The sequence below is a fragment of the Ovis aries genome, chromosome 13, assembly GCF_016772045.2.
Source record: "Ovis aries strain OAR_USU_Benz2616 breed Rambouillet chromosome 13, ARS-UI_Ramb_v3.0, whole genome shotgun sequence".
Taxonomy (NCBI): Eukaryota; Metazoa; Chordata; class Mammalia; order Artiodactyla; family Bovidae; genus Ovis; species Ovis aries.
In genome coordinates this window covers 56,460,631-56,484,330 of record NC_056066.1, presented here as the reverse complement: position 1 = coordinate 56,484,330, position 23,700 = coordinate 56,460,631, and the positions used below count along the sequence as shown (strand labels likewise).

The 23,700-nt window shown below is 54.1% G+C and overlaps 1 protein-coding gene and 1 non-coding gene across 6 annotated transcripts in view; both read left to right on the top strand.

Annotated features, from left to right (window-relative positions):
• The window catches only part of PHACTR3 (phosphatase and actin regulator 3), a 205,446-nt gene that overhangs the window by 113,500 nt on the left and 68,246 nt on the right, over positions 1-23,700 (top strand). For 4 of the 5 annotated variants that reach the window (XM_060396950.1, XM_060396951.1, XM_004014426.6 and 1 more), the window contains exons 2-5: positions 3,617-3,778; positions 7,494-7,571; positions 13,773-13,955; positions 22,070-22,282. In XM_060396950.1, the coding sequence (XP_060252933.1) occupies positions 3,617-3,778; positions 7,494-7,571; positions 13,773-13,955; positions 22,070-22,282 (636 nt within the window). Of the gene's footprint in view, positions 1-3,616; positions 3,779-7,493; positions 7,572-9,433; positions 9,564-13,772; positions 13,956-22,069; positions 22,283-23,700 lie in introns of those variants that run through there. The other variant, XM_060396952.1, reaches the window with a different exon arrangement.
• Positions 2,430-2,502, top strand: TRNAE-UUC (transfer RNA glutamic acid (anticodon UUC)). The gene has a single exon. It is a non-coding gene; the product is annotated as a tRNA-Glu (tRNA).

Below are 23,700 nucleotides of genomic sequence, written 5' to 3'. Positions count from 1 at the left end.
GCAGCAGGCAAACAAGTGATTGTGCAGGGGTGTGTGTGTCTGTGTGCATGCAGGCACATACACACGCATGTGCGTGTGTGCTTACTCATCATGTCTTTGCACGCAGTCGACCCTTCGCAACCCCATGGATTGTAGCCTGCCAGACTCCTCTGTCCATGGAATTCTACAGTCAAAGATACTGGAATGGGTGTCCATGCCCTCCCCAGCGGATAGTCCCAACCCAGGGATCGAACCCGCGCGCCTCCTTTATCTCCTGCATTGCAGGATTCTTTACCAGCTGAGTCATCAGGAAAGCCCACACACCAGGTGATAAATGTGATGGGGAAAAATCAGGAGAGGAAGGCAGCAGGGAACAAGGTGGTGAACAGGCCTGGTGTCTTACTAGCCACACCTGTTGTCCATCTTGCAGGTGGTAGAAGCCCCACGAAGGGAGGGATCCTTTCTGTTCACCTCTGTACCTCCTCCTCCTGGTGCAGTTCCCAACACGTGCCTGGTGTCAGTAGGTTTTTGTTGAATAAATGAATGAGTGAGTTCTCTCAAGAGGAGAGTGGAGTGAAGTCTGCTCAGTGGCCACAGGCTGCCTGTGTCCCAGACTGTACTGTGAGGACCCAGGTGTGTCAGTGAGGTGGGAACCACAGTACCTGCTCCAGCCACTAGGGGGCAGAGGTGAGGTGGGAGAGCAAGGAGACCGTGGATTAAAATAGTGATGGTGGTGATGGCAGAGGGAGAGGGGAGCGGGTGATGAGGAAGGGGCTGCACTGTCCTGCCTGCCTCTCATGCATTCAAGCAAAGCAGACGAGGACTTGGGAAGTCCCCTGTTCCCTGTTCCCCCAGCAAGGCCATGGCAAAGGTGAGGATGCAGAGGGGAGGGAGGGTGGCGTGAGCCCCTCAGCCCCAGAGGGTGAGTGACAGCGCTGAGTGAGTGAGCCCCAATACCTGGTTCTGGCACCTGCATCCTAACACCTGTGACATTCTTGTTTCTATAAGTGCCATAGACACTCATGCACAGGATGCTGATGATGAAATGGGACAGGGGGGCCAGTGGGCAGGAGTGAGGTGGGCATGGTCAGGAGCAGACCTCAGAGCCCTTTTCAGGCTTGGTAGTTTTGTCCTAAATGAGAATGAGGTCACGGGGCGTAAGCAGGAAAGTGATATGGGCAGAGTTTCACTGTCGGGGTTCACAGAGAACACCAATTTGAAGACTTGTACGGGCCTCTGTTAGAATGGTTGACGTTGCATTCTTCGGCAACTTCTTGTGTAGTTGGAAGAGGATCAGCTTCAATGATCTTTTCAACTGCTTGTTGTCAGCTTCCAGTGGCAGCCAGTGTGCTCCTCATCTTCAAGGCTCTCATCTCCTTTGCAAACTTACCAAATCACCACTGCACTGTGCGTTTCTTAGCAGTTGAAATCCACCTGCCTATGCAGGAGACATGGGTTCGATCCTTGTCCTGGGAAGATCTCCTGGTGAAGGAAATGTCAACTCACTCCAGTATTCTTGCCTGGGAAATCTGATGGACAGAGAGAAGCCTGGTGGACTGTAGTCCATGGGTCATAAAGAATCAACCACAACTGAAGTGACTTAGCAAGCGGGCTTCCGGGATGGAGATGCTGGTGGCCTGGGTTGAAGTCCAGCTATTCAGGTGCAGGTCTGGGGTCTGATTTGTGGTTTATTCTCTGGGCTACTCCTTTTTGCTTTGGCTGCTAGGAAGCTCTGAGCGACACATGGCGTCTAACCCTTGATGCAGTGGCCCTGTCCATCCTTCTTTTCCTTCGGATTTCCTCAGACACTCATTGTATCTTATTGGGCATGTGTTTATGTAATGGCCACACATCCTTTGTGGAGTGAGATGAGGCATTAATATAAACAAGGTGATGGCAATTCTTCCCCATCCCCATGTACATCTCTGGGGATCTTTGTCTTTATCTTCAAACCAGCCCAGAAGCTTGGGGAGACCTGGCCAATTCTTACCCCTTTGTGCCAATAATGCCTTCAGGACAGTCAGCTTTCCTGGGGCCACGTGGTTCTGGCCGTTCTGCTCCCATCTGGCGTCCGTGGGCGGAGGAAGGAAGGGAGAGGATGTAACATGGAATAAACCTCCTCTGGGGAGAGAAGGACTGTCTGCAACCTGCATGCCTGGAGTGTGGAGCTGGGGATCCGTGACCAGTCCTTGGACTGCCCTGACTCACTTACTCCCTGACCCAGAAGTCCTGGGCCCCTCCTGGATGTTCGGCTCTGGGGCCTTAGGTGAACGCAAGAGGTGGACACAAGGAGGATGGCATTGGCTTAGGAGCCTGGCTGGTTTGCTGGGTCTGCGGGCAGAAGTTCTTGAACAAGACACCCCTGGACTGTCTGTCCACACAGGATTGCTTTGTGGAGCCAGTCCCTGGTATATATTTAACGTTCAATTAATAACAGCTGGAGAGGGACTTCCCTGGTGGTCCAGTGGTTAAGACTCTGCACTTTCACTGCAGGGGGCACGGGTTCTATCCCTGGTCAGGGAACTAAAATTCCACATCCACCTTGGCGGTGGGGTCGGGGAGGGTGTGGGGACAGCTAGAGAGAGTGGTTGGCTGGGACCATCTTGGTTTATGTCTCTTATTGTGTTCCATCCATCCTTCATTTGGTTCCTGCTCTGGGCGATAAATTTGTATCATCACTCTAAAAGCAGCTTAGCGATATGAGAGAGGTTTCTGGAGTCAGACTGCCTGAGACCAGAATTCTGTTGCTCTGACAGCCTCAATGTGCCCATCTGTAAAATGGATGTAATAAGTCTCCACTTCATAGTTTTACTATGGGAATAAAATACCATAGCACCCAGCCCTGAACAAGCAATGACTTTCACTCCATAAGAATTATTATATTGCTTATATAATATAAATTATTACCTGAAAATTTCTGCCGGAAGTCCCCCATGCTGGTGTGCCATGTTAATCAGAGTGTCTGCAGTTTTGAAACATAAATAATAGTACTTTACATGGATTGTAACATGCTGTCAATAAACTGTATTTCGTGTGGTTCTGTATGACTCCAGACTTCTTGGCCACCCTATAGTCACACAGAAGCTTCCTCTCCACCCTAGGTATGGGGGATGGCCATTGTTTTCCAGATGTGGACACAGGCTCAGGGGGCTGAGTGGCTTGGGCTGCTGATGAGAAAAGCCCTTGGGAAGCCAAACCTTGGGGGTTTCTCTGGAGGCTGCTGGCTCGGGGACTGGTCACATGGGGCATCAGGCTGGGTCTGGTGATGACCAGCCCGCCCCAGGCCCTGGGCCCTCTGACTGCTGGTGGTATCCTCTGGCCTGGCACTTGCTCATTCCAGCCTGGCTCTTCTTGCATCTCCAGGTCTCTCTGGGGTTTCTTGGTTCTGGAAAAACTCAGGCTCCCAGCTCCTCCTCACAGGAAGCAAGAGGTGAATAGACCTGCTGGGCGTGCACTCGAACATGGGCTGGCACACGATGGAAGATGAGAGTGTGCCCCTCGCCTGGACCACCCTCTTGAGCTCCAGGCTTTGGAGGATCACCGTGGTCCCCAGGGGAAGGGGGGGTCACCTCAGGTCCCCCACGGTGTCGTGTGAGCTTGGTCACCACTGGCCCCTCTCTGGGCTTTCTCCTTCCAGATGAGATGGACCAAAACCCCCCAGTGCGCTCCGAATATCTGGTCTCAGGGATTCGAACTCCCCCCGTGAGGAGGAATAGCAAGCTGGCCACCCTGGGCAGAATCTTCAAACCCTGGAAATGGAGGAAAAAGAAAAACGAAAAACTGAAGCAGACCACGTCAGGTGAGTGTGGGTGTGGGAGAGAGGTTGGGGGGTGGGTGGGGTGGGGGTGGAGGCCCGATGTCACTGTCAGCTCGCTTTCTTTGGCAGATGTTGGGAGGGGTGGGTTGTGCTCTGTGGACCCTATGACAGGAGGTGTTCAGCCTCCTGCAGGTCCCTTCCTCCTCTGGTCCCTCCAGGTCCCTAGCTGGGGGCGTGGCATCAGCAGCAGGCACACCTGTAGCCCATGCACTGCCCGGACGCCAAGGGGCACACATGACCCCCTTGACCTGGTTACGAATGCAGACTCGGGGTCGGTGCAGGGCCAGTCTGGGGCGAGACCAGCTGGTAACCATCTCTCCTGACTGACCGCACCTGAGTACGAGACACTCTCCCTTCTGCACCTGGAAACTCACTTTGATAACCCGGGGCCTGGAGACAACCACCGACCCCAAAAGTCTCCCCAGTGATTCAGATGGTGAAGGCCATCAGTTTAGCTGTGATGCCTCAAGGCTCCTACAGAAGACGGCCTGCCACTCGCCAGCTCCTAAGCTCTTCCTGAAGAGACTTCATAGCTGGGCATCCCACCCACTGAAGGCTCTAGAAGGACCCCTCAGTCACCTTCAGCTCTGTGGGAAGTTGGGTAACAAGAGGTTGTACCTCTGCCCCTGCCGTGAGCCAGACCCAGGGGGTGGATTTGGTGACAATGACGCAACTAACTATCAGGGTGAAAGTCACACAGCACGTTTCTAACCAGCTAAATGCTCAGAACCACCCCATTGCCCGCACTCCTGCCATATCAGGACGGGAAGTGGGATGAGATGGGCAGCCGCCTCCAGGGCCGAGCAGTGGTGGGTCGTGGGGCAGCCAGGCTCAGGTCTGGCTCCTGGGTGCCACGGTACCCTGGGTGAAGGGGAGGTCGGTGCCCTGAGAAGCAAACCCCGGGGAGAGAGAGAGAGACTCTCAGCTCCCACAGGCCCTGTTAGCTGCGGCTGGAAACAATTAGTGAGGGAGGCGCTGGCGTGGAATTAGTCCTGGGCCCCAGGGATCTGCCTGAGAAGTGCCCTTCTCCGGCTGCTGCCTCTGGTGGTCCCTGGGGGTCCCAGCTTTGAAGTGGCGCAGACTCCAGCGCTCAGAGCACGGCAGAGGCAACGCCACTTGTGAGGAGCGGGGGGCTCCTAATAGCAGCACGAGTCCCCCATTCACACTTTGTACGCGTTTCACAAGGTTTTAACTGCCCAAGAATTTGATTGACAAGCTCTCCTCGTCAAGAATGAAAGCAGAACACTGATATTCGATGAATCTGATGCAGCTCCGTATGCCAGAGAGCTAGAGAGGGGGACTAGACCCTGCCTGCTTGAAGCTTTCCTCCAAGGGGGAGTCGGGAGACGGACAGACAAGCAAGGGAACGAGCGCGTGACAGGCAGGATCTTGGCGCAGGCGCTGGGGAGCAGGTGGGTGGGGTGGGCATGGCCTTGGGATGGGTGGCCTGGGAAGACCCAGGTGAGGGGGTGACACTGAAGCGAGGTGTAATTGGCCCCTGGAGAAAAGCAAGGAAGAGCATCACAGCTGTGGGAACAGCCGTGCAGATGCACCAGGTTGGGCATCAGTGAAAGGCTCAGGGGGCCGGAATAGGGTGATCTCTGACCTCGGAGAGCCCCTGGTGCTCTCTGAGCTGTGGGATTGGAGGGCGAGCAGTGTGCTCTTGTGCTCCTGGTTCACTTGGCACTGGGCGGTGGGAGGTGACCTGTGAGCTTATTGGAGCACTGTGGGGACCCTACTGGGGGACCGAGGGTCTCCAGGTGAACACCTGCAGCACCCCCAGCTTCAGGCCGGCGTCCCCAGCGCTGGGTCCTTTATCGAGCATTTGGAATTCTGCAGACAGTGCTGCCTCTCATTTATTTATTCTAAGCCATCCTTCCCCCCCAAAGTGTGGGATGTTATTTACTTCAGCGTATCAAATCCCTGATTTCACAGGCATCCTTGGCCAGGATGAGATGAAGTAAAAATAAAGATGATTTTAAGGGAAAAAACAAAGCAGACAGTAGTTTGGCCAGAGTGGGGATTGGGCAACACCATGAAGGTGGCTGTCAAAGCCTGAAGTCTGGAAGTGGCATTGCAGCCTGTACCTGCTGGGGATGAGTGTCCCTGAGATATGGATACTGCCCCTTACTCTGCCTCTTACATCGGGAGGACTCACAAGCCAGTACACGTGATGTCCCGCACCCAGGTCGGCCTCCCGTGAGCACCTCCCAGTGCTGGTCGGACCACAAGGTCCCTCAGTTCAGAGACCCAACTCTGGTTCTGCTTGCCCCTGTTTTGGGGCTAGACAGCAGCCTCTTTGCTTGTCCCTCCCTAAGCCAGAGTTCCATGGGGCTTCCCTGATGGCTCAGACCATAAAGAATCTACCTCAGTGCAGGAGACCTGGGTTCCATCCCTAGGTCAGGAAGAGCCCCTGGAGAAGGAAATGGCAACCCAATTACTCCGTTTTATCCACACTTCTGGCACCTGGAAATTGGCTTGGAAATTAAGTTCCCTTTGCCCCAAATGTCTCTTCACTGATACATTTGGGGTTTTCCTAGTCATCCCTGAGTCAGTGCCCTCAGGGAGGCCACCGGGGTTCCCTGGATGCCCTGTCCTGGGCTGTCTGGTTCTGGTTGATGCCACTGGCCTGCTTGTAATAGCTGTGAGTCCTCTGTGCCAGAGTGCTGGCCCACAGGCAGAGCTCATGCCTCTCTCGCTCCCCCATGCCTCCACAGAGTAGGTGCTCAGTAAATATTTTTGAATAAATTCAGTGACTCCTTGTCATCATCTGTTTGTCATCGACCACTAGACTTGAAGCTTCACTGGTTGGATGGCAGTTCCATTCCCCACTGTAACCTATATCAGGCAGAGCACTCACACTTGAGGGGGACTCAGGGCCCCTTGTGACCCAGGCTCATAGCTGGCACTTTGCATCTTTTAAAGAGAGGGTCTTGGGGAATGATGTGGGTTTGTATTTGGGAATTGCATTCTACTATAGGCAAATTGGTTTCTGGACAGTTAGGGGGAAAAGGAGTTCATCAAGCAAGTGAGCTTGACCCCTGGGAGGGGAGAGGGAGGGGAGGGGGCAAGTTGGAGTGCTTTGCTCTGGGAGGAGGGCCAAAGGGCTATTCTGAAGAAGAAATTGACAAGGGTCCTTCTGCACATTAGAATCAGTGGAGGGGAATAGGGACCAGCCCGCCTCCTTCCTATTTGACTGGCACAGTCTTTGAAAAGGTGAACCTGGGATTCATCGGAGGAGCCTCCAGAGGGGCAGTTGTGCAGAAGGCTGATCTGTGAACAGACAAAAGGGCAGCCAGGATGTACAGAATCACAGACATGCACCCCAGAGCATCGAGGGCAGAGAGGGAACAGGGCCCCGGGTTGGCAAGTGAAGGCAAATACGGCCGAGGAATGGCCAGTGAGAGCTTAGAGGAGGGCGGTGTTTGGGGCATCACTTCTCAGGTGAGCCAGGAAACCACTGCCTTAAACAGAACTCTTCACCTCCCCAAGGCCCGGCTTTCCCGTACATGATCAGCACACTGCTTGGCAAGGGAGCGTGGGTTCCTGACCGCACCCCCGCCTGGTAGCCCCCTGACCCACGGTCACCTGCTGCTTTGCCGCTCTCTTCCTGAACTGGAGGTGGCCTTGGCCGGGGCTCAGGGTGGGGCCTGAGATGCTCAGCCTGGGACTCACCTGATGTCTGTGTCACGTGCAGCCTTGGAGAAGAAGATGGCCGGCAGGCAGGGCCGGGAGGACCTCATCAAGAAGGGGCTGCTGGAGATGATGGAGCAAGGTAAGTGGGGCTGGGCAGGGCTGGGCCTGGGAACACAGCTGGGGGTCTCCTGGGGGCCCAGCAAATCTCTCAGGGTGGAGTGTCCCAGGGGTCCACTGTCCGGATGTGGCGGCTGCACTGGACTGAGGCCTCCATGGTTAGAGAAGTTTTCCGAGTCAGGACCCATGGCTCAGCCCTTGCCTCTGAGGACCCCTCTGTGAGTGTAAGAGTCAGCCACTCCTGGGGCTCGAGCTGAGCGCACCCACTTGCCCTGGGGAACAAAGGATTGCTTCCCACCCCAGCCAGGTCTGGATGGAGTTAGGGGTTTGTCCCGATTCCTCTGGAGTTCTGGCGGTGACTCTTGTTTCCTCATGTTCGTAGTTTAATCCTTGATTTGTTGAGTCTTCGTTCCGCACGACCACCTAGGACTGCAGCTGCCATTTCTTAAGTGTCGACTGTATGCCCAGGGCTGTGCTGGGTCCACCTGCATCCTTTGGTCCTCGCAGCATCCTCGGGACTGGGTGTGGTGTTAGCCCTGTCTCCAGATGAGGAATGGGAGTGCCCGGGAAGTGGCTGCCCTGGGCCATGCAGCTGCAGGCAGGGCCCCAAGCTGTGCAGTCTCTGGTGCAGAGACAGTGCTCAGCGTGGCATCTGCGTGGTTGCCTGCGTTTGCGTCTTTGAGAAACACCGGGTTTTATCACCATCACAGCTAATTTACAGAATGCTTGAGTTCCCCCATCTTCCTCCCTTGGTGATAGTGTGAGGCATAGGACTTGGATTCTGACCTTAAGCCTCTTGCTTTCTAGTTCCCTGAAGCTTGGCAAGAGTAGGAAAGCGGCGAGGCGGGGGTGGGGGTGGGGGTGGGGAATGGGGGGCGGAGGATGTGTCTCAGAAAACCTCACTGCTGCTTACCAGTGTCTCTGGAGGTGAACCAAGTTCTTGCCCCCTTGATTGAAAGAATTCAGCCTCACGGAGCTAGTTCCCCAAGGACACATGACTAAATGGAATTCCTATCTCCGTAAGATATTAAGATATATATCAAGATAAGACACTAAGATATTCCTAGTATCTTGGTAATTTGGCCCAGGCATCAGGAGATAGGAAGGGAGCCCATGGAGCCAGTGAATCCAGATTTACAAGATGGTCTGCTTCAGGCAGGGCCCTCATATCCTCTCTGTTTTTTGGATTTAAGAAGAAGAGTAGTTTGATGATACTGTTTTCAGGGAAAACTACATGGGAAATTAGTGCTAAAAATCCAACTTTGCCTGGTACAAGAAAAAAGGCGGAGGGGGGGGCGCGGCATTGGTATCAAGTCCTGGGACTTTCAGATGTTAAACGGTTAGTCTGTGTCTCAGATTTAGGAGAATGTCATCGCTGAGATGGGAATCTGGACTGTTTTAATTTTATTGTTGTCGTTCAGTTGCACAGTCGTGTCCGACTCTTTGTGACCCCATGGACTGTAGCCCGCAAGTCTCCTCTGTCCATGGGATTCTCCAAGCAAGAATACTGGAGTGGGTTTCCGTGTTCTCCTCCTGGGGATCTTCCCCACCCAGGGATCGAACCCAGGTCTATCTGCATTAGCAGGTGGATGCTTTACTGTTCGAGCTACCAGAGAGCCCGACAGTCTGGCGGGGAACAAAGATTGGGTAATCCCACAAATCAGCATACAGTCACAGCTGGGCTGAGTGTGGTGAAGGAGAGCCACGGAGCTCATGGAAGACGTGAGCAGGGCTGATGCTGGAGGGGCCAAAGGTGGCAGGAGTCAACAGGCTGCTTCTCGAACTTGCTACAATTAGGGTCACCTGGGAGCCCTGCTGTCCAAGGCGCTGGGGGCGGGGCTTAGGCGTCCTGCTTTATAAACCTCCGCAGCTGGCTCTAATGTTGGTGCCCCCAAGGGCGAGACACGGAGAGCGATAGGGAATCAGGTAGCGTCTTCCAGCCCCATGGAGCAGCCCGTGCAGAACCCCACGGGGGAAGGGAGCAGGCACCTCAAGAAGGAGCTGCTGAGAAAAGGTGGGTGGGGAAGCGGGGAGGTCAGGAATGGGGAAAGGGAGAGAGTCTGGCATCCTCCAATGTGGACAGAGCCAAGAGAACAAGACTCCCCAGGAAGCGGCTGGGTGACAGGCTCCTTCGGGGCCATGGGGGTCCCAGGAAGCCACAGGGTGAGTGGGCAGAGTCTGGGGTGAGCCTGCTGGGGTGTTGCAGGGGGCATTGCTGGTTGGGGGCATGTCACTGGTTGGGGGGTGTGTGTGAGAAGTCGGGCAGCAGGGGTTGTCCCAGGAAGGGACCTGGGTCAGGGAGAGGGGGCAGGGATGTGGGCTCAGTGCCCACTCGTACCCCTTAAACTCTGCGCTGACTGTGTACTGAGCATACAGTGATGAGAGGCGACCTGAGAATGTTTGGCTGCAGCCTCCGGGGATAAATGCCTGTTGGGCCGATTGTTTCAGTCCTGTGCTTGTTCAGAAAATGCCTGTACCCACTGCAGGTGAGGTCCAGCTCTTGGTCAGGCCTGGTCTGTCCCTAATTTGTCCTGCAGTTGGGACAGCGCGGTTCCTGCTGGGCTGATAAGAATCTGTGGCCTCGCGAGTTGAACCATCCACCTCCCACACAATTCAGAGATGGCCTTCCCTTGCCCCAGCCTCCCCACCCGCCCCACTGGGCTGGTAGTAGCCCGGAGCTTTGTTGCCAGAAGTACCCCACTGTGGCCAGCCACCCCACCCCAGCCTGGACTTCACACTGGGCGGCACCTGGGAGGCCAAGTGAGCCTGTGATAGTCACCCAGGGGCCCAGAGTGGCCTGGAGTCCTTCACAGCCCCAGGAACTCGCGCTGGGATCCCCTTGGCCAGGCAAACCCAGGAAGGTCCTCTACGCTGCACAGGTGTGCACTCCCATGGACATGCCCCCAGCTCCAGAGTTTGCCCACAAGGCAATCAGGATCATGGCAGCATGAGCTGGCCATGGACGGGCCTGCAGGGGTGCCTGTGCGTCCCCGAGACAAGCCTATGTCCAGCGAGTGGGTTTGCCCTCCCCGCTCCTGGTGAGAGGGGTGGTGTGTTATTTTGTAATACTGTGAACACGTGCTTTGTGTGAACCCCTCTGAGCTCACCTTGGTTCCTGAAGCTCTAAGAATCTGCCGGATCCAGGAAGGACCCTGGTGGCATTGCTAGGAGACTCGTGAGATGGGACCGGGTCCACCTGGGGTGAGGAGCTGACCTTTCCCTCACTCTGTCTTCACTGCTTTGGCTGGTGACATGTCTGTGTCGGGCAAGGGCTGGCTGGCATCCCAGCCCCACATGGGGTTCCCCGGTCCAAGCACATTGAGTAAGGACAGGGGTACCCCCGCTTCTCTGTCCAGTTGCTCTGTGTGCTTCTGAGTGGCATTCCCCGATCCTCCAGTGTGTGTCCTCTTGGCTTTGTCTTAAATGACTTAAGGAGTTTCATTCTGGATCAGTGGTCTGAGAAGGAGGTGATAGTTGCCCCTGTGCTGTGTTCAGGTGAGCCGAGAGGCTGCGAGGTCCTTCTCTTGGGGCAGTTGCCAGTGTCAAGTCTGGCAGGAATGCCGGGGCGCAGTGTCTGTGTGTGTGTGTGCATGCATGCGTGTGCTTGCCCGGTGCGTGTTGCATGTTTGTGGCATGTCCCCTCTCTCCGTGGTTGCTCTTTGCGTGACCCCGGCTCGTGCTCCCCTCTGCCGCCCTTGGAAGGGCCTGGCGGGGACAGGGCACCGACGTACAGTGAGGGGAGCAGGGGACCAGCTGCCCACAGCTTCCCCACCCCCCAGCGTTGCTTAGCAACGACCCTGCCACCCGGGCTATTTTGAGAACTGTAACTTTTCATTGAACATGATTATGAGCCGGAGCTCTGAGCACAGCCCAAAAGAGTCGTGCAAGCCTGCTAAGCCACAGAAGCAGGTGGAGGAGCCCCAGAACTGTGTGTTGGGGTGCAGCATTTCTTGAGCCCTGTGGAGGGTGGGGACCTTTGGGTCTCTTTCAGGTTCAGCGTTCTGACCATTTTATTGATGAGGAGGATGGAGATGCCTTTATTATTAGCAGGGATCATCACCAGCAGCAAATGAGCCACCACTTCTAAAACTTGGGGTCCCCATCTATAAAGGACCTAAAGGGGTGGGGGGCTATGACGCTCAGGTGAGATGGTGCCAGCGGAGTGCCTACAGCCCTGCAAAGCCTCAGTCAGTGCTGGCTGTCACCTGTAACCAATGGACAAGTAAGCTGGTAGCAGGGACTGTCACAGCTGTGCCTCAGGTGTGTGTACACTCGTCAGGAGAGAGGGTCCAAGATGCTAGAGTTCTGAGCTTGGTGACCTCTAATTGTGTCCACTGGGCAGGTTCTCTTGGCTTGTGTCTTGGTATTTTCCTGGAGTGGGGTTGGTTGACTGCTGCTCAGATCTGGCTGAGGATCTGTTTTTGTAAAGCCCCTTGAGCTTAAAATGATTTTAAACTTAAAGGATTTTTGTAAAAATAAAAAAGGAGTATGGAGCAGGGATCTTGCGGCCTGTGGCCCAGAAAGTCTAAAATACAAATACTGGCCACTTCTCTTTTCTGGGGAAAGGTCGCCAATACCTGGTCTAGACCCTGCCCCCAACTGGGTGACGTGGCTGCGCAGATGGCATCTTATGGGCCCCAGATCTTCAGACTTCTGTCTTTTCTGCCCTCTCCACCCACCTCCCCTGAGGGGACATTCCGCAGAGGGAAGATGAACAACAGTGATGACAAGCGTATGTCCCTCTAGGGTCTTGTCACGGTCCTGGCCTGGGTCCTGGGTTGGGGAGGGATCTGTTCAGGGAGCCTGTTGATGCCACATGGGCAGAGGGGCCCAGGCCAAGTGGCCAGACCATCGCCCTCGTCACCCTCTCCCTCGTCCCCTTCAGCAACAGCAGTGAGGGTAACGAAAGCACATGCATGGGGTCTGCTTTATGTCAGACGTTTTATAGACAGTACTTCACTGAATCCTTGCACTGACTTCTCTGAAGCAAGGAGTTGTTAGCCCCATTCTACGGAAGTGGAAGCTGGGGGCTGGAGCCATTTGCTGCCTGGGCACAGGAACTGGGGGCAGGGAGTGGATGGGTGGAGAGGGAAACCTTATGCTTTTTCTCATACCGGGACACCTCGGGGAATGGAAGGGGCACTGCCACCTGACAGCAGGTAAGAATCAGGACTGACGTGGGCAGCGGACCCCTGGTTCTGAAATCAATCTCTCCTCCCTCTCCACCCGCCTCCGTGTTCTCCAAGCCAGGCTGCCCCCCTGCCCCCCGCACTGTGCTGAGCAGGCCAGCCCTCTGGATGTGCACAGGTTACACTGACACCCTGCCCCATGGTGGCCTGGATGAACTGGCTGTGGGGATTAGGTTGTGCAGGGGGCTGTGTGGGTGCCAGGAGCTGATCTCAGAGCTGACCATGATTGACTGGCTGAGCCTCCAGCCTGGACCTGCGCTGTGTGGTTCTTGTACCTGGACCAGTCAGTCATCATGCTCCAGAGCATCAAGCCCCTCAACGCTGGTAGGACCCCATGGGGGCAATCAACCAGGCAAGGGCCAGACCCTCAAAGGCTCCAGCCACTGAGCCCCAAGCAAGGGGCGGTGCTGATCCTTCTTGAGGTGTCCTGCTAGGAGTTTGGTATCCTCCGTCCTGGGATGGCCACTGTCTCGACCAAGGACTCCCTGATTCCTGCTTAGCCCTGGGCTGTGCCCTGTTCCTGGGCTGGTGATGCCATGTGTGGCCGCCCAGAGTTTAAGCCTCCTGTGGGAGGTGGGTAAGGATTGTCTTGTTAACCTCCAGATTTCCGGGGTTGGCACAATGTCAGATCTGACAAATGAGAAGCATTTGTGTGTTGGGGACCAAATGGTAGGAAGGGGGTGCTGAAGTGGAAGGTTATTTATAGCCACGATGGTAACAACCTAGCACCTTGGGGATGCACAAATCGGCGCTTGTCATCCCCTGTCTGGGTGGCCTTGGCTGGTGGGACAGGGGCACCACAGAGGCTCAGATGTGGGTTGGAAGTGGTGCAGGCAGAGGCTGGGGCAGGTGTGCTGTGACGCTTGGTGCTGCCCTAGGAAGACAGTGGAGTTGGAGAAGAATTCCCAAGGTGTGTGGGAGCAATGCAGGGTACGACTCCAGCCCAGGATGGCGTTCTTCCAGGAAGTCACCTTGTGTGAATGAGAGCCAGTAGGAAGGGAGTCAGACTCGGCTGATAGCTGACATTCTTGCAGATGCTGAGAACAAAGCATGCAGTCCCGACGGAGAGCCCCGCGCTGCACAGAGCGAACCCTCCACACCCCGGCAGGAGCCGCTGACTTCAGAGGAAGCCCCGCCGGGAAGCCCTTTGGCCACAGGGACAGACCAGGCCTCCCTGGATGAGCCGCTGGCCTCGGATAACCATGCTGACGATGCAGGTATTAACTGGACGCTGGGGTCGAGCTGCTCTGAGGATGACTGTTGACCTGGGTGGGACAAGGGTCCCGGCCCACGATGGGCAGCAGCCTTGGTGGAAGGTTGTGCTTAGAGGAAACAGGGCTGGCTCGTTCCTTTGAGGTGTGGTTAGAGTATTAGCAGCTACTGATCTTTATCGTTACGCTGGCACCAGAAGAGCTAACACACTTGGCTGCTTGTGTGCATGACGCCATTCTAAGCGCTGTCACGTATGTTGGCACGTGGAGCCCTGGAAGAACACCCAGATAACTGATGCTGTTGCCCCCTCCCACTTATTGATGAGAAGGGGGTACCCAGGTAGCTCATCCAAGGGGTTTTGCTGTTTTTAGTTGCTCAGTCGTGTCTGACTCTGTGACCCTGTGGGCTGTAGTGCACCAGGCTCCTCTAGCTATGGAATTCTCCAGGCAAGAATACTAGAATGGGTTGCCATTTCCTCCTCCAGGGTATCTTTCCTACCCAGGGATCAAGCCCGTGTCTCCTGAACTGCAGGCAGATTCTTTACCTTTGAGCCACCAGGGAAGCTCCAAGGGTATAGAACTAGAAACTTGAGAGCAATTCTTTGACTTCAGTCTGACCTGGGTTTGAGATGTGACTGAATTCCTCACCAAGCTGTGTGACTGTGGACAAGTCACTTATCTTCTCTGAAGCTGTGTCGTCAACCATAGGTGGGGTCATGTGGCACACACTTCTTGGGGTTGCTAAGGTGAAACCACTTGGCTCAGTTGTCACTCAGACTGAGCGCTCACCCAGCGTTTGCTGCCGCCAGGGGTCGTCGGCATCACTTTTGTTGTCATCTTTGCGGTGGCGCTAGTGGTAAAGAATCCGCCTGCCGATGCAGAAGACGTAAGAGGTGAGGGTTCAGGCCCTGAGTTGGGAAGATCCCCTGGAGAAAGGAATGGCAACCCACTCCACTATTATTGCCTGGAGAACCCCATGGACAGAGGAGCCTGGCAGGCTACAGTCCATGGGGTCACAAAGAGTCAGACACAGCTGAGCACATACACATACACTGTGGGAAAGTAGCCCTTTAGGGGAAGGTGATGCATTAACTCCTGGTGTTGGGTTGCTTGCCATCGCCCCCCAGAGGCCCTGACACTAACAGCACACATCTTTGGAGGTGTAGGTGCACCTGAGTTTTGCTTAGAATGGGGACTCCCCTGGGTCTCTGGCAGCCTTGTAGGTCACAAATCTTGCACCGAGAACACGGACCAGGACTGCAGCTCCAGTCTCTTCTGGAAGCCTGACCTTGAGCAAAGCCCCTTCAATGAGGAGTGGACTGAAATCTAATGCAGAGACCTTAAACTCACCACTTCCAACATTGCCTGAACTTAAAACTCAGGAGCATTTGCAAAGATCCACGTGTGTAGCTAGCTCCTTTTCAGCCATCAAAGTCCATGCCCACTGGGCCCTTGTTCCCGCACGGTCACTGTGGCTGGGAGCTGAGAAGATTGGATTCAGTGATTTGGGTTGGCTTTGGGCTTTTGTGTTTGGGGTGATTCCTGGTTTTGTGTGGATGGTATGGCATCAGCCATAGAACATTCTTCAAAAATCCCAGGAGGACCCGTCGTTTTGATGTTAAGTGGGACAGGATTCTGTGGGACTGGGGCTGAGCGCTGGTGTTCCCGTGAGTACACAAACTTAAAGGAAAAGTGACATCAGTGAGCATGTTCTCTGTGCTGGATTATCTTGGCCCCATTTTTAAAAATTTCATTTTATTTTTGGTTGTGCTGAGTCTTCATTGCTGTGTTCAGGCTTTTCTCTGTTTGTGGTGAGTCGGGGCTCCTCTCAGTTGCAGTGCTGGGGCTCCTTGCAGCAGCTTCTCTTGTTGCAGAGGCTCTAGAGTTCATGGGCTCAGTGGCTGCGGTGCACAGGCTGAGTTGCCCCGTGGCACGTGAGCTCTCAGGTCCCTGACCAGGGGTGAACCTGCGTCCTCTGCATTATGAGGAGAATCCTTTCTCATTTTACTACCAGGGAAGGCCCCCATTTTGTAAAAATTAAATTTACTTATTTTTAATCGAAGGATAACTGCTTTACAATATTGCGTTGGTTTCTGCCAAACACCAGCCTGAGTCAGCTGTAGGGAAGTCTTCCTTTTTCTTTTAAGATGGACCAGAGAGATTAAGTCACTTCCCTGACGCCACAGAGCGCATCTGTGGTGAAGCTGGGATTTGATTCCCAGACATGCTCTTAACTATAACATTCAACAGCCCCAACTATAGCCAGACTTTGCTGTGCTTCTGGCATGTTCTGGAATGTGGGTGATTCTGTCATTTAGAAGAGGGTCGGCAGATTGCTGGCTACAGGTCAGACCCAGCCTGCCTTTGTCTGTACAATCAGCTCGTGGGCTGGCACCATGAGCCTGGTGACCAGGCAGAGGTAGCACCCTCCCTGTACCCAACACCAGCCTCTCAGCAGGTGTCCATACGTCACCGATGTCCACTGCTTGGCCCGAGCTGTGGAACCTCTTTTCTGGGAGTTGGCTAGTCTCCTTGCCCATGTCCAAGCATGCAGGTTGTCACTGGGGTTCACTGAAACTGACCACAGCAGCTGTCCCCCCAGCCCACCCAGTCCCTCCTCTCAGGCTGGTCTGTCTCAGTCTCAGAACGTCTCTGGTGGGTGATAACAGGTTATAAAGCAAGCGCCCACCCCCCTCCCCGCCCAGCATGTCCCAGGCAGAACTTTGGCTGGGAGCTCGGTGGGTGAGCAGCGACCTCTGCTGGTCAGGGCAGGAAGGGACACCCTGAAGGTGTCCCAAATGCCGTGAAGGAATTCCAAATGCAGCGAACATGCAAAGCTGACGTCCGCTTTTACATTAAAAAAAAAAAAAAAAATCGACACAGCCCTTGAGATGTTAATGTTTCAGCGTCACAGTATTCTGGAGTACAGTGGTAGCTGCACGCTCACATGGGGTGAGAAGGAAGATGCTGATTTCGAGAGGAGGTGCTGAGATACAAGTTCCCCAGACTAGGACCCTTCAGACTGGTTGGGGTGTGAGGACTCAATGTGTGATGAGTTTTGAGGAAAGAATCACAGGACATTTGGGGTGCAAGTGCCTGGTGTGTTGAATCCCAGATCCCTAAGAGCACATGGGGGACCTACATTCCACCTTGGGCCGGTGGGGTAAGGGGACCTCCATGGGTCTGCTGGAAGCTTATCCTGAGATCTCTCTGGTTGAAGGGCTGTGGCCATTGACTCCCAGAAATCCAGAGCCACCCTGTCCACTAGCTGCGTGGTGATTTATCTGAATTTAAACCAAAAGCAATTTGAAAATCCAGTTCTCCTGTTCCATCAGCCACTGGTCAGGTGCTAACTGGCCAGTGTGGCTACTGTAGTAGAGAAGGCGGAAGCACTTCCATCATCTGAGAAAGGTCTATTGGGCAACACTGAGGTGACACGTGGCCCCACATCCACTTAGGCGGGCCGCCAGGTGAGTTTGCTCTTTGTGTCCGCCAGCAGAATTTTCTGCACCAAGAGACCTTATAAGATATAAAGCCGAGCCCTTTACAGAGAAGTTTACTGCCCCTATTTTAGACAATAGGTTTGGGCCATGATATGAAAGTGTTAGTCACTCAGTCTTGTCTGACTCTTTGCAACCCTATGGACTATAGCCCTGTAGCCCACCAGGTTCCTGCATCTGTGGGATTCTCCAGGCAAGAATACTGGAGTGGGTTGCCATTCATGAGACTTTATAACCTGCAAAGCCAAAGCCCTTTATACAACAGTTTGCCACCCTCTTCTTTAGAGACTCGATTTGGGGCATCATGGGCTGGAGGAAAGGAGCTTGAAGGCCACTGCTGAGGTCCAGGCAGAGGCTGGAGTGGCTGACACTGAGAGGACTATTTCTGAGAACTGTTTTGGAAGTAGTGTGCCCAAGATGTGTTCATGAATTGGATGGTGAGGAGGACAGGAGAGGGATGGAGCATTGTGTCTAGTCTGGCTGGATGGCTGGGGGACCATGAACTGAGTCTGGTGAAGGTGGGGTTCTGTCTTGATCAGCGTCATTGTCCACAGCTCCTAGGAGGGTGCCTCGGCAAAGACACTTGTGAGATGGATGGATGGATAAGTGAGAGAGAAGAGGGAGTAGGGGGTGGTTTCTCCTGGGAAATCAGGAGATGGGTTTGCCTGTGTTTCATTTTGATGTTGACCTCCAGACACAGGTGTCAGAGTGGCTAATAATGGATGAGTCTGGAGCGCTGGGAAAGGGTCAAGGGTTGACAGAGATGGGATGGATTCTGAAGCCAGAGGACTGGAGGAGAGAATTAGATGAGAGAGTGAGTTAAGGAGAAGAGGACCGAGGGCTTAGTGCTGGGGCAGTCCGGAGGAGCCTGAGAGGGGCTGAGCAGGTGAGGCCAGTGTGGCAGGAGGGCCCCAGGGGACATGGTGTCCAGGAGCCACAGAGGTGGGAGGACTCTGCTGAGACAGCCCAGTGGACCTGTTCTGGCCAACAAGGGTGTGGGGACCCTGACCCTGGGCTGCTCTGTCTCCTTGCTAACGCTCCTCTCGGTGACCCTCCCAAGGGAACCTGTGGAACCCAATTCAGACATGCCCACCTTGTCCATATTTCCAGTGAGGAAACCAAGGCCCAGAGGGGGAAACTGGCCTGTTGGAGTTTCCATGGTGACAGGACCCAGGGGACTTAATATCAAACAGCTGTGGGTGTCAGGAGGGGCCGCCCTCTCCACAAGACCCCACAGAGCATCTCCTCGGAAGTCTGAGTAGTGTCTGCCACAAGCAGGGGCTCTCAAGCCTTGGGCGTCCCTCTGGAGGGGACACTGGGCAGCGTCTGGAGACAGTCTGGTTGTCTCACAGCATCTGGTGGATGGAGCCCATGGCTGATGTTCCAAAATGCTTTTCTCCCTAGCAGAGTGGCTTGTAACTGTCCAAAGTTCTGAATTGCTTCTCACAACTGCTCTGTGATCTCATGGAAGTCTCCCTCCCTCCCTGGTGGTGGGCAGCAGCAGGTATTTTATACAGCTGAGGAAACTGAGGTTTAGCAATTGGAGACCAAGGTCATGCTTCTTGAATAAGTCGATCACAACAGAGGAGAAGCGTGGATGTGGAAGAGTGGGGGGCCTGAGGTCAGGTGAGTCATTCCTCTGTCACCTGTCTCCCCCGAAACCGTGACATGGGGAGCATGCTGGGTGCTCAGAGGGTAGGAACCAAGCCTGGAACTAGTCCTCCAGGCTCATGCCAGCCCATCTGCTGGTGCTTCCATCTGCAAGCATGGCCGCTGAGGGTCTGGACAAGGAGCATGGCCTCCCAGGAATCAGGGTCCACTGCCCTGCACTGATTTACACAGACCAGGAGACCCAACACAGTTACAGGGCTGCTGCCCATGTGGAGCTCTCACTTGCCTCTGGCTCAACAGGAAACCACACGTCTGTTTTTACCCAGAAGCAGAAAATGTTTTTTCATATTTTTGTGAAACTTTTTCACTAAAACAATCAGAATTGTAGACTTTTAGAAGTAACAGGTAACAGTTTGTAGGATATAACAATGGTCTTGAAGTCTAGGAGTCTTAAAAAAAAATCTATGAACAAATCATACTTTTGAGGACAGTTATACTGAGTCAGTTGCAGTGTGGTAGATGACCCTAGAGCCTATTATACAGCTTGAAGTACAGTCAGAGAAAAACAAATATTATGTATTTATGTATGTATGTGTATACACACACACAGAGAGAATCTAGAAAAACGGTACCGATGAGCCTATTTTCAGGGAAGGAATGGAGATACACAAGTAGAGAACAGGGTTGTGGACACAGCAGGGGGAGGAGGGGTGGGGCAAGGTGAGCGAGCAGCATTGACATGTATACACTGGGATGTGCAAAATAGACCAACAGTGCCGTGTGCATGCGTGCCCAGTCACGTCCCACTCTCTGCAACGCCATGGACTGTAGTCTCCCGGTCTCCTCTGTCCATGGAATTCTCCAGGCAAGAATACTGCAGTGGGTTGCCATTTCCTTCTCCAGGGGATCTTCTTCACCCAGGGATCCAACTCACGTCTCTTACACTGGCAGACAGATTCTTTATTGCTGGACCATTAGGGAAGCCCAGATAGCTAGTGGGAAGCTGCTCTATAACACAAGATGCCTGGCCTGGCTCTCTGTGATGACTTAGAGGGGTGGGATGGGGGGAAGTGAGGTTCAACAGGGAGGGGGGGAGATATATATATATACATATATATATATATATGTATGTATATATGTATATACGTGTGTGTGTGTATATATATAAAAACTGTGACTGAACCACATTGTTTTATGGCAGAAACCAAGACAACATTATAAAGCATTCTTCTTCCAATTAAAAAAATTTCGACTTAAAAGCTAAATAAGGCATATGTAATAATAATAAAATTGTAGTGTTTTCACATGCATATCCATACAGGACATAAAGTGAGGATCATGCTATAATGGCTGTTCTCAGTGATACAAACCTGACTGACATCTGCAGTGGGTGGGAAGGGGACCTTTCTTTTCTCAGATCTTGATCATCAGGATTTGGGAGGCCCAGCCCTTCTGCATCTCCATGAGCTTCACAAGGGAGAAGGTCTGGCCGGTGAGGTCTTCAGCTTCCAACAGGGACAATAAGAAAATGGAAATGGTGATGACAGTGGGGTGTATGGGACGTGCAGTGTCCCTTCTACAGTTTCGGAGGTTTGTGCGGACAGGATCAGGCCTGCCTCAGTCAGCACCACGGACAGCACCCCTCCCTGCTAGGAATACTCCCTGACTGATGGGTGAATCCTACACAGTGACTGTGGGGCCAGCTTTGCAGAGTGAGTTAGGCTCTTCGCTCATAGGTGGTTGCAAAGATGAAATTACATGATGAGGGGCAATGCTTTGCCCCAGGGCTGGGCACCTGGTATGTGGTCTGAGAGGGTAGGGAGGCTGGAGTCCCAAGGTGGGGATGGGAAGCCGCCTCTCTTCTTGTGTCAGGGGAGGAGGAATGGTATATCAGGGATGGTAGGTTTGTGTTTGAGCTCCCCTGCACCCCTTGGTCTGATGACCTCAGTTTCCTCTCTAAATCTGGAGGTGAGGCTATAAGGGAGGAGGGAGTAAGAAACTGTGGAGGTGGGTGAGACACAGGGAAGGTCTGAAGCTGAGTGACTGCAGGATGGAGCAGAGCCAAGGGCGTGGAGCGAGGGGGTCCTGAGACGCCAGGATGGGGCCTCCCGTGTCGCTGTCTTTCTTCCACAGCGCTCCACGGTGACAGGAGCCAACAGATGGAGGCTGCATCCAGAGATGGGTTTTTCCCAATTAGCTAAGTGGAAAGGAAGTGTGGCAGAGGGCTTAAGGACTGTTGGTGAGATGGTGGTTGAGGGACGGATGGTGGAACTTGAGCCGGAGAAACAGAAGGGGGAAAGGAGAGGGTTGATGGGTAGGACGAAGGCACAGGGGTGGACAGGCAGTGCTCTTGGAGCAGGAGGAACCTGACCAGCAGCTGGAAGAAGAGGGATAGGGGGCTCTGGGCTGGCTGACTCTTCCTCAAAGCTAACCCCCCTGTTTCCCCCTCACCACTCAGCTCACAGGCTCGCCCAGGGCAGGGCTGTGGAAAACCAGGCACAGAAAATCAATAGCTCAGGAATTTGAAGGTCTGCAATGTGCTAGACATGCATCTCGTTGTTGCTTCTTGGTTAAACCTCACAGCAATCCTGGGAGGGACTCTGGCTGTTACTCCAACGTCATCCATGGTAAATGGAGACACAGGAGGTCAGTAACTCATCCGAGGGCACAGAGAAAGTGCAGGGCCAGCTCGGGTCTGATTCCAGAGCCTGTGTTGGTGACCAGCAACCCCAGGTGGGGTGGGAGCCTCAGTGCCACCAGCTGAGGGGGAAAAGGGACAGAGTCACCCACACTCTTGAAGTTGTCTCCCTCTTCCTTCCCTCCTTCCTCTGCTTCTGATGTTTCTGTTGATTGTTGAGCTCCCTGGGAATTGCGTGTGTATGGGAAGTGACCCCTCTGTACTCGGTCTGATGATGACAAGCCCACCCAGCCAAAGCCCCCGCGCTGTCTTCACACCTGCCCCAGTCAGAGAAGCAGTGGTTTGTGTACTCTGTTTTTCCTTTGAACCAGCCAAGATGTCGTCAGCATCCAGAGAGGAAGAAGCAGACGCCACCGGCAGCCTCCCACCTAGCACAGACGAGCCGTCTCAAGCCTTAGCTGCGTCCGACTCCCTGGACAGTCCTCCCAGACCTCTGGAGAGATCCGTGGGCCAGCTCCCAAGCCCCCCACTGCTGCCCACCCCACCACCCAAGGCAGGCTCCAGAACCACGAGAAGTGTCACAGGTGGGTCTACGAGCATCCATCCATGCCTCCCACCGGTCCTGACTGGGCTCCCACTGTGGGCTGGCTCTCACCCTTTGCTTCTGTGGGTGGGGCTCTGGGCAGGTTCTGGGGAACAGAGCTGAAGGTGGGAGGGTGGCCCTTGATGAGGAGCTTGGTTGACAGGAGCAGGGCCTTGGGCTCCCTTAAGCAAACATGGGGCAATTGTCAAAGATTTCTTCCAGAATCTGAAGGAGGGAGACACAACCACAGCCTTTCTATCTGGGTGCTCATGTGTCTGACTGTCTTTCTCTGCTTCTGGGTCAGTGTCTGTCTCTTTCTTCTTACCTTCTCCCTCCCTCCCCTTTACCTCTGTCCCTCCCTCTCATCACCCCCTCTTCTACCTCCCTTCCCCTCCTTCTCTTTCGATCTCTCTGTTCCTTCCCTCCCTCCCCCCCCAACCCTGTCTCCCCTCCCTTTCTTTCTCTCTGTCTCACTTACGATCTCTGCTCACCTCTGTGGGCGCTCCGACCGGCAAGGCAGAGCCAGGAATCCACACCAGACTACAGGGTGGTGGTCAGAGTGGGGAGCCCAGCTAAGCAGAGGCCCCCCAGGGCATCTCCTTCTGTAGCTTTGAGCACCGTGGCTGAAAGATCCCAGGACATGGAGACATTGACTTTTCAAGTTTTGGTACATGTTGTCTCCTCACTGCTGGAAACAAGAGACACTGCTGGTCTCAGGAAAAGCAGGCCCTTCATAAAGAGATGATTGTTTTTAAGAATAAATCCTTACACTGCCTCTGCGGGCAATGGGCATGAAGGTGACAGTGGATTGCAGAGCTCAGCAGCATTACTCTAATCCCTGACCACCACCAATAATATGACAACTCACCACTTGTCAGGAGCTGCCCAGCCCCAGGCACTCCCAGGAGCTCAGCCCTTGATCCCTGGACCAGCCCTTCTAGGGAGGGAACTCTGCCCTCAGCCCAGATCCCAGTGTCTGCATACAGCAGGTGCTCAGCGAGCACAGGTGACTGATCAAAGGAACAGTCAGGTGATATGATCCCCTTATCTGCCTCCTGCCTCTATCTCCATCTCTGGGAATGAGTCAGAGCATTTAGTCCTTGGGTGATATGGTCACACAGATGAAGTTCTGATGCAAATAATACTATCCTGTATTTTGTTACTATCTTCGCGATAGTCCCCACTCCATCCATTGAAACATAAATCCACTGGCTAAGGCACACCCCTCACTTTATTCTGGCTCCTGTGTAATTTGCATAGAGACTTTCTGCCCGCATTGTGCTTGGACGCGATCAGACCTCAGCCCGTTTTGTATCCCATGACCCCTCCACTCTCCCCACGCCTTAAATCGTGGGTCCCAGGAGCCTGTGGTCAGCTCCTCTGACTCCCACCCGCCCTTCAGGGGTGAGGATTCTGAGG